Source organism: Drosophila serrata, unplaced genomic scaffold, assembly GCF_035046125.1.
Source record: "Drosophila serrata isolate PLE 108 unplaced genomic scaffold, ASM3504612v1 contig_115, whole genome shotgun sequence".
Lineage (NCBI taxonomy): Eukaryota > Metazoa > Arthropoda > Insecta > Diptera > Drosophilidae > Drosophila > Drosophila serrata.
The window spans coordinates 122,959-133,726 of NW_028257013.1; the positions used below are offsets into that span (position 1 = coordinate 122,959).

General features: G+C 37.3%; 1 protein-coding gene across 1 annotated transcript in view; it reads right to left on the minus strand.

Annotated features, from left to right (window-relative positions):
- Positions 1-7,907, minus strand: part of stx (ubiquitin-like domain-containing protein stuxnet) — a 45,506-nt gene extending 37,599 nt beyond the window's left edge. The window contains exon 1 of the mRNA XM_020947947.2: positions 6,691-7,907. Coding sequence (XP_020803606.2) covers positions 6,691-7,100 — 410 coding nt within the window. The 5' untranslated portion in view covers positions 7,101-7,907. The remainder of the gene's footprint in view (positions 1-6,690) is intronic.
- Positions 7,908-10,768: the final 2,861 nt, after the last annotated feature.

Genomic DNA, 10,768 nt, shown 5'->3' on the forward strand with positions numbered 1-10,768 from the left:
CTATTTCGAAATGTTTGAATATTCAATGAGTTTGCTTGTCTTCAAGGCAAAATCTAGCCATCTATCTATTAATAAATCTATCTTATCAATAAGTTGTTCTAGTTTTACCTAGAAAATATAGAAATTTCACAAGAATTCCGTTCCTTTTTTCAACTCTACACAATTGGAGAAATCTAAAGGTGTGAAAAATCTTCAAGTTGGCAACGCTGCTGTCAAATCTCATTGCCTTAAATTGTGCAACAAGATTGGCAACGCCAACGACGCCCCAAAGGGCAGGCGGCAGCGGCAGCGGCGACCCAAGTGAGCGAGAAAAGAGAGAAGCTCTGAGCGCAGCTCGAGAGGCTTGTGTAACCTGATCTTTGAGCGAGCGAGAGAGAGCGAGAGGCAGACAAACACAGGCAAACAGTCAAGCAGAGCGATAGAGACGGGGCGAGCCAAACAATGGAGCGAGCAGAGCAGAACAAAGCACGCTTGTCCATATTCCAAACAAGATCTCTTCTCGCCACCGCTGCCGCCGCCGCCGCCTAATCAACAACGTAAAAAAAAAACACACACAAAATAAATAAATAAATAAAAAGCAACTAACAACTGCGCAGTGGAGGCAACAAAGAAAAGTGCCTCGTTTTCACCCTTAACCCATGACAGCCGTAGTTTGATCAAACACGCCAATGCCAGATAACAAAAGATCGTTTCAAACTCAAAGAGAGAGAGAGGTGTTTCTTGTTGTTTGTAACCAAAAACATTAAAAAGCAGCGGCACCACCTGAAGAGTGAGGGAGATGGAGCAACTAAGAAAGACAGAAAAAAAACAATGATGCCAAAATCCACCACTATCCCAAGAAAGAAAAAAACCCAACACGACTCGAAAATCAAAACTCAACACTCTAAAACAATCTGACCTATTTAACATAAACTGGTTTAATTTTAAGAAAATAATTTTAAATTAAGTTCCTAAAATATAATTTTAATGAAACCACTTTCTAAAACTAAGATTTAGTTTGAATATTTAGTAGATCTCTTACAATTTTTTATTTTATAATACCTTTTAAAATAGTTTAAATATTTGACTCGATACCAGTTAATATTTAAATTTATGTTCCCTTTCCTAATTAACAAAAATTTAAATTCAATTTTGTTATTAGAACCGCTTCTAAAAACATTTTAAAACCAACCTATTTGAGTTTACCAATTTAATCTGCTTTTATGTGTATATTCTTGTTTCTTAGATAATCTTATACTAAATAAGGAATATTTTACAAACTCATTATAATCAATATGTCTGTTTTTAGTAAACCTATTTAGTATTTGTATTCAATTCTAGTTTCCTTAGTTGAAATTACTTAACAAGTGGAATTGAATTAATGTTGACCTTGGGAACTATTTTTTTGTAATAGGAAACTTATAATTATAAATGCAAAATAAATTGAATTAGTTATAATAAAAACTTTGTTCAATGAATTCGTTTTGTTTAATGTAATCATTAATTAGAATAAAATATCTAGAATATCTTTAAAGTATTCATAATAATAAAATGTAAATATATTACAAATTATATTATCTATATTATAAGAGTATTCTAGATACTAATGTTTTTCTAATGAATAATTACTTTACATGTAATAAAATAAAATCTCAAATTTAATCTGTAAATTCTAGGAAAATTGGGTAAGGTTTCCAAGAGTTTTTGAACTTAATCTGTAGTAATTAGCGAGGTTCCCCTGTAGTTCAGAAGGTAAGAACGCACGCGCCGCTGTATACTTTATGTCGTCGTCATGGGCACTAAGGCCCCAAAAACATTGGACTATCACCAATGTGCCCCACCTATTTCCTTCTGCTTTAAACAAGAAAAAATCATAAACCTAGACGATGAAAAAAGCGCATACTAAAATTAAAACTGTTGATAATACAAACATACATACATACTAGAGGCCTCAGGGCCAGTCTACAGAACGTTAGAGGGGAGGGAAGGGAGCGAGGAATTCGAAGGGAGAGTCTGTCCGCTGTCCGTTGTCCGCTGTCCGTCGTTTTGCGTGTGCGTTGCCTTCGACTCTGGCTCCATATATAATTACGTAGAACCCTAAGGTGACATGTGGGGAGCGGGAAATGGGCTTATGTCATAACACACACACACACCTTGGGAGGGAGTGATAGCAGAGCGGGGACATCTAATCTGTTTGCATTATTCTGATACGACATTTTACCTCTCTCTCTCTCTCTCTCTCTCTCTCTCTCCTTCCACCGCAATTCGCACTATTCACTAAATGCCATCATTTTCAACGTTTAACGTTAAGTGATGGGGCACTGCCCATATTGAACTTTATTATTCACACGGTATGTAATTCCTATAATTTGTAATTTCTAAAGAATTTGATTATGGGAAATGATGTTCCCGTAGTTTTCATTTTAAATTGTTATTTAAATTTATGGGAAATGATGTTCCAGCAGCTATAATTAATCTTTAAGTAACTTTAGTAGTTATAGGGTTTATTTATAGATTACTTTTCATAAGAATTTAATTGAAGCAAAGCAAGTGCTTTTTTAAGATTAAAAATCTCTATGATACTTGGCTTTTTAATGGCTTTTCTTGAGTAATATATAAAATACCTTAGTTTTTCTGCCTGGAATATAGTCTTCTACTTGATTTCTGAAAAAACAAATGCTTCTAGTTACTGCTATTATATTTCCTCTAATCATTTTACACTTTCTTAGGTAAGAATGAAATCTTTAAAAGTAGCATTCTTTTATAGGAACAAAATCTTTATAACTTGGCTTGCCAGTTGCTTTTTTTTAACACTTTATTATTAACACTTTTACATATTCCGCTTAAATCCGGTTTCTGGTTTATATAGAAACAGTTATGGGTTTCTTTCTGTCACCACCAAATGTTTTTTTAAAGGGTTGAACATTACAAAAGACCTAGAAAAAACAGACTTTTTACAGGTCTCACAGTTACGAAGAGTTTTACTTTGTTTCCAAATTTAAATTGAATTAGCTGACTGAAAAACATTATATAGAGTGTACAAGAGGTTTTGTACTTAAAGTTGGTAAAGTGCAGGAGGTTTTGTACTCATATTTATAGATCTATCTAATATGTTTTAGATAATAACTTCTTAACTTTGAAAGGTGATAGTTTTTCTTAGCTACAACTTGTTTAAAATATTTTGAAATTATATCTAAAGAGAGTTTTAAATATTCTTTTACAAAGAAGAATGAATTTTTAGCTTGTCACTTTTTAGGGTTTTCAATTTCCATCTGTTCTTGGCATCATCGTCATCCATGGCAACCACGTGCTCGAAAAAGGGTTGACCATCGCTTTCGCGTTCCCATTCCCATTTCCCACTCCATAGAATTTCCCATTTGGCCAGTTTCCATCTTGTGGTGGCTCGTCACCTCTTTTTCCTCTCTTGTGTGTGTTTGCCGGTGGTGTTTGGTGGAAGACCTCCTTCTGGTTCTTGCCACCTCTCATCATTCATGGCCAGCAGTTCCGATGGTTGGATGGATGGATGGTTGAAGTTGGTAGTGAGAGATGGTGGTGACTTTATAAATATGCCACAAAATGCTCAACGAAATATTCTCATTCTGTATCGTGTGTGTGCAACATTTGTGTTGTCTTCTTCCTGATTCTGTTTTTGCTTCAACTTCTACTTCTACTTCTTCATCTTCTACTTCTTCTAGCTGGTGGTGGCTTCCACACACTTTCTGCGGGCGTTGGTGGTTGGGTTTTTCTTCTTTCTTTTTTGGGATTTTCAAGAGTGGAGAGTTGAGAATTATTGGTGGTGTGAATAAGCTTTTTGCCGGAAAGCCTTTTTCTGTAGTTTTTTTTTGGGGTGGTAGGTTTTTGTTGTTATCAGACGGTTAATTCTTTTACTTCTGTTGTTGTTGTTGTTGTGGTGGGTGGCAACTATGGCTTCTTCTTCATACTCTTTTTCCTGTTCTTCTTTTTTGTTTTTGCTATACTTTATTTTTAGGGTTATAAGTTAACATATGACATTCAGACAAAGAAAAGGAAGGAAAAGGAGGAGATGAAGGAAGAAGACGACCAAGAGGAGAGTCCATTTTCCGAATGTCCGATAAGCCTGCCAAAGAAGAGGAAGGCGAAGAAGAAGCAGAGACAAGAGGCAGAGGCAGAGGCAGAGTAAAAAAATATGTAGCAGAGGCAGCAGCAGCAGCAATTTGATTGCAGAACAAAGAGACGCGCACACAAAAATCTCCGCTACAAAACACACACACACACACACATATACAGTTTGCCGGCAGTGCTGCCCACGTTGACGGCGACGCCGGCCGAGGAAGATGAAAAAGAACTTCAAGTGGAAGCAACAACAACAACAAGAAAAACAACACACACGCGAGCGAGCGAGAGAGAGAGAGACCGTGACGCCATTGCCCATTTGCTTTTGTTGCTTGCTGTAAAGTGGCATAAAACAGATGCAACAACATCTCAGCAGCAGCAGCAGCGGCAGCGGCGGCTGCGAGTCAAATTCTTATCAGTCAAGTTTTCGTCTTTTTTTTTTTTAGTAAAACAAAAGCCAGACAAAGGATGGGAGAAAGAGGAAGCAGGGGGGAAAGGAGAGCAAGTAAGGGCAGTTGGCTGCACTCGCTTTTCTCAATTAGAAATCTATTTGCAGAAGCAAATACATACATATATACACACGCACAGTGAAGCAGGATGGGGGGGGGGTAGGCGGAAAAGGGATGGCAAGAGAAGCCCGCATTATTGTTGCGAAGCCTCTGTAATGCACACACACAAACGCATGCAAGCCAAAGGAATGCCTTGCCCTTTAAAAAATTTGTTGAATATTAGTTAATAATAAACTAAAAAATTCAATTTAATTAAAAACCTACTTTTGACATTTTAATATAGGAAATGCATAAAAATGTTAACTACAAAAACAACAATGCTTTTTCCGGGTTTTATAAGTTGTTGTTCTTAACAGCAATCCCCCTTAACAGAGGCGCTAACATTAACAGTTGCAAGTGGCATTTAACAGGGCAATGCAACTAGTTGGAACTGTGACCCCTCTCTCTACTGCTCTTTCTCCCTCTCCCTCTCCCTCTCTCTCTATCTTTCTCGGTCTCAAATAGTGCATTTTGCTGCAACTGTTTTTGTTTGTTTTTTTTTTTTTGCCGGTTTTGTGTTATGCGCACACTTTTTCTCACTTTTGTTACGTTTTTCGTATGATTTTTTTTTGCGTATTGTTTATTTTGCTTTGTTTTGTATAAATAACAAATTGATTATGAAATCACTGGCAGCCTTAGTGAGTGTATGTGTGTGTAGATCACTTCCCCAACAACTAAACTACTTTGTGCGCTTAACCCTTCAGACATGCCATTTTTTTTGGAGGTTATATCAATAATAATCATAATAATAACGAGAATAGCAAACGAAGTGACTTGAGTGAACAAAGGGGTCGGATAAGGGGGTGAGGTGAACAGTGGGGGGGGGGGGGAGAAAAAAAAACATAAATGATAATCAAAGGCATTTAACTAAACAAAGGTCTAAGCAAGAGACAGAGATACAAATAGACAGAGAGAGGGAGAGAGCCCACATAAAACCGTTAAATACCTTGTAGATTGTGTGGGGAATTTCGAAAATCACCAACTAAAGCAAAAACAACAACAAATTAAAAAGCCACTACTTGCTAATATTATTGTCCCAATCAGTCAGTGAGGATATTACCTCATTTGGCATAATCATAAGAATTTCTTGACAATTTGCAAGTGACACACATGCGTCAAAAGACAAGCAAAACAGCAGGGATTGCGTCATTTTGAAAATTCACCAATATTTGATCTTATGGTGAATTAATCTGGGACATTGGACCAAGGAAAGTGTTATGTTTCATATATAATATTTAATTATATTAATATTATATATATATTACATTATTGTATACTGTAATATCTTTCATTTTTTCTCTGTTTTAAACAAAGTTGAATTAAATTAATTAAAAATTTTACAGTAAATGCCAATTAGTGATTATCCAATAAGTTTAAAGATAAAGTTTGAAACGGTAAATTATAATCTTGGCATTTCTTAACCCTTTTGCAAGGCTTTTTTATGAATAAATACAAATAAGATATGAATGAATTGCAAAATTTATATAATTTTGTAATCCGACTACTTATAACAAGTGGATTTTGAACGAAAATAGTCAGGGAATTAAGACAAATATTTTGAGTTTTAAACAAATGCAGTTTGCAATCGAAATTTAGGATCATATCTGAATCGGACTTATAAAAAAAGCTTTAAATAGTTGATTATTTTAATAGATTTTTATAACTATTTTTATATGACAATTAAATCGACAAATTAAACAATAAATAACATAGCTAAGCTAAAAAAAAGCATTAATTTAAACTCCTAAAGCTTTCCTCTAATAGTTTTTATTCGATTTATAAAACTGCGTACTGAAACCAATTAAACTGATTAACTTTTCATTCAATATTTTACCTAATTGATCGTTTTCACAATGATAAAATTAGTTTTTCAGATTTTTTAAGACCCCTTTCGAAGAGGTTTTTTTATAACTTAAATGTTGCATTTCTCAAGAGCTTAGTTTAACTTGTATTAAATTAATTTTAACCCCAAACAACAACCAGAAACTTTATCTTTCCCGAGAAAATTATTAAAGGAAACCCCCCTCTTCCCAAGGGGGACCTGAAAATGTTGGCAATTTTCGCTACTCACTTTTCACGATGCAGCAGACAGATGCGATCCTTGGCCACCTTCAGCTTCTTGGCGATGATCTTTTTCAGGCTCTCGACGGTAATGTGCGGCTCCACGCTGACGCCAAAGTTGCCGCCGGTGGTGGTGCTGATGTTCAGGTTGATGGTCATCGGGGCGGCAGCACTTGTTGTTGCTGCTGCTGCTGTTGAGGTTGCCAAGCGCTGCAAGGCGCTGTTATTGCTACATCCGCCTCTGCTGCCGCCGCTGGTGGTGGTGTGGCTGCTGCCGCCGGCGCTGCTGGCGTTGCTGCTGCTGCCACACCCAGCTGCGCTGCCGGCAGAGGATGCTGATGCTGCTGCTGCTGCTGCCGCTGCCGACGCTTCGTTTTGGCCATCGGCAGTGGCCGAGTTCGTGGCCGCTGATTTATCCATGTCCGGTGTTTCTTTCTTTCTATATATATTTTTTTTTTTTGTTGGTTTTTGTTTCTTTTTTATGTTGCTGTTTTGTTGTTTGTGTTTGGCGCAGGAGATGAGGGCCCAGCTCCCTTGCTCTCGCTCTCGCACTCACTGGAGGGGCTCACAGGAAAAAAATACAAGAAAATTACGGCCGATGGCGCTGGCGTAACGGCACACACGCGGCGACTGCGACTGCGGCGGCTGCTGGTTCAATTTCCAATCGATTTTCTATACACACCACACCTTGCAGACTTACACACACAAACACACACAATACACAACACACGCATACGCGACCACGACGACGACGTAACGTAAGGCAACGCAACGTACACACACACGTGGAAGAGGTTTTTGAAGAGGTGAGTAGTGGCGAGCGGGGCGGCCTATGGATTACGTGAGAGCACAGCGGGGCACGGTGGAACGGAGGGCGCGCTTACGTCGCGGGACTGAATCGAAATCTCGGTTTTTTTTTTCTTGTTACCAGGTACGCACGCAGGTATGCGAGAGCAGGGCCGTTTCGAATCCCGCTTGGCAAATGGTGCTATTTGAAGGCAATTCCTGCGCCGTGTTTTCTGCCTCGAAAAAAAAAATAGTTGGTCTTTTTTATGTTTGCTCCTCCTCTTGCGACAGAACGACTTCGCTCGGGCTGCTGCGACTTGCTGTTGCTCTCCACGCTTCTCCTTTGGTTTTTCAGTTTCGCTGCCCGACGACACACACACACACACGCGGCCGTCTTCGAAAAATTGTGTTTCTAAAGTGTGCCTGTGAGGCTTACCGTTTAGGAAACCGAAGCCTCGGCGCAGGGAAAGAGGGATTCTTCCGTCCGACGTAGCTGGTCACACCGACGGTATCAACAGTTTGCCCCTGTTAGACTTAAATTTTACACGCGTACAGAGTCACTCTACACGTTTACAGATACATGCGGTCGAATTATCGTTTTTTGGGGTCGAATTCTCACGTAAAAAGTAAAATGCATTAACAGACTAGCTCTCATCCAGCGTAAGTTGGCAGAATTCTCTCTCGTTGGCTGTCGGGTGGATGTAAATTAACAGAATTCTCCCTCGTTGGCTGTCGGTTGTTGGTGGTTTTTGAAAATGTATCAAGATAACGATTTTTTTTATGTTTTTTGAATGTCCGTAAAATTAAAGTCGATGAGTTAGCGTCGAAATGGAACGGTGGGAAAATGGAACATGGAGGGGATTGCTTTTTACTGGGTTTAAAAGTATTTGACATTTGGATATATTAAAAAAAATGCATGTGAAAAATCGTGTTTTTACGGATTTCTTAATATCTCGGCTAATCAAACACGTGCAGCAGTACCCGATACGTCAAAAAAGGATATTTATTGTAGTTTTACCCTACTAAGTTACAATTTCTTCAAACCGTCAGTTTTTGAGTAAATCCCATAAAAGTGATCTAACCTCAGGGTCGGCTCCATACAAAATAGGGCATCCAAACTTCGATTTCAGAACGTCTCCACATATGCACGATATATACGCTTACTAGGGAAAGATTAACGAATATTTAGTGAAAATTTCAATTGCTTTTAACCGTCAGATTTCGAGAAAATTTAATAACAGTGGGTGGTGTTTTTGGGCTGATATCTAAGGCGCGAACTATGAAAATGGAACCAGATGAGAACTAGCAGAGAACCACTCCCTGCACAAGACCATGGAACTATGAACCATGGAACCATCGATGAATAGCCCGCCAGAAAATATTCCTATTGACCATTTAAGCAATTGTATAAAATATGCATGCCCCATGAATGGAATTGACATTCCAAGCATTTTGGTAGTTGTTTCATCAAAATCCGTTCAGCCGTTCAAGAGAAAACATCACTTTTTCATTTATTTCCATAAATGTTCCTTCGAAGAATAAATAATCTGGCAGCACTCCCTGCCTCAAATTAAGTCAATTTGATTTAAGCTTTATTATAAAGCTTATGCAAAATGAAGAATGTACAATTAACGGCATCGCAGTTCTGAACATTTTGATATATGTTTCATCAAAATCCGTTCGGTCGTTAATGAGAAATCCCGACTTTTTCATTTATTGCCGTAAATGTATGTACATATGTATGTATGTATGTTCGACGAAGAATATTAAATAAAAGAATGTGATTTAATCTTAATGGTAGGACGTATGTATGCAAATGGAATAAACGGCACTATAGTTCTGAACATTTTAATCCATTATACCCCAGTAAGAGTATATAGAAGACTAACTGCAACATTTTATTTAGATAACTTTAAATATAAGGGTCTAATTTGCTAATAATTGAACAAACAGACATATGGACATGGTCAGATAGACTCGGCTGTTGATGCTGATCAAGAATATATATACTTTATAGGGTCGAAAATAATTTATTCACTGCGCTGCAAAATTTTCACCTGAAATCATATTACAAAGCAAGGGCATTGAAGCACTAGATTTGAGAAACAAATTTTCGAAATAACATTTAATAGTCTGCTCAATAAATGATATAATTTTTCTAAGCAATTTGGTAGGTGTTTCATCGAAATCCGTTCAGTCGTTTTAGAGAAATTAACATTTGAATTAGTAATTTATTTACAAAGGAGGCATGACTATGCAGCCCTGGTACCCAACTGCAATAAATGAAAAGTCGGGATTTCTCATTAACGACTGAACGGATTTTGATGAAACATATATCAAAATGTTCAGAAATGCGATGCCATCTATGGGAAAGTCTTCCTTTTGAATAGGTTTAACCATAAAGTTGAAATCAAGTTTTCGTTTCTTTAGCCAGGCAGGGCTGCCGGATATATTTATATTTCACAGGTACATAAATGGAAATAAATGAAAAGGTCGGGATTTCTTATGAACGACTGAACGGATTTTGATAAAAGATATATCAAAATGTTCAGAATTGCGATCCCGTTAATGGTACATTCTTCATTTTGCATAAGCTTTATAATAAAGCTTAAATCAAATTGACTTAATTTAAGGCAGACAGTGCTGCCAGATTATTTATTCTTCGAAGGAACATTTATGGAAATAAATGAAAAAGTAATGTTTTCTCTTGAACGGCTGAACGGATTTTGATGAAACATCTACCAAAATGCTTGGAATTTCAATTCCATTCATGGGGCATGCATATTTTATACAATTGTTTAAATGGTCAATAGGAATATTTTCTGGCATGCTAATTATCGATTGGGTGTGGGTGGCGCCCCTATCGATATGAAGCCAGTGTTTGTGAATGAGATCGGAAAAAGAAAACGCTAATTTCTAAAAATCCTTGGGTTCGATTTAATAGAGATTTAATTCGAAATTATAGAATATTTTTCCCTATCGTTTGAGATACCGTGCAAGCTTGCACGCGTTCATTTGAGGGTGTAAGATTTTTGTAAGAGTTTACGTCGATTTTGCATTTCGCAGTGGTATATACTAAAATAATCTAAAAAGAACGAAATAGTTAATTTCCCTGATTTAGATGAGAATCCTACCAAATTGTTTTGAATGACTTTTCCATTTATTCGGTAGTCACTTTTCTTAATGTTTTATTCAACAATTTCCTATTGTTTTTTAATTTAGTATATTACTTAACATGGTTCCGTGGTCTGGTTCAGGGAGTGGTTCTCTGCTGGTTCCCATCTGGTTCCATTTTCATAGTT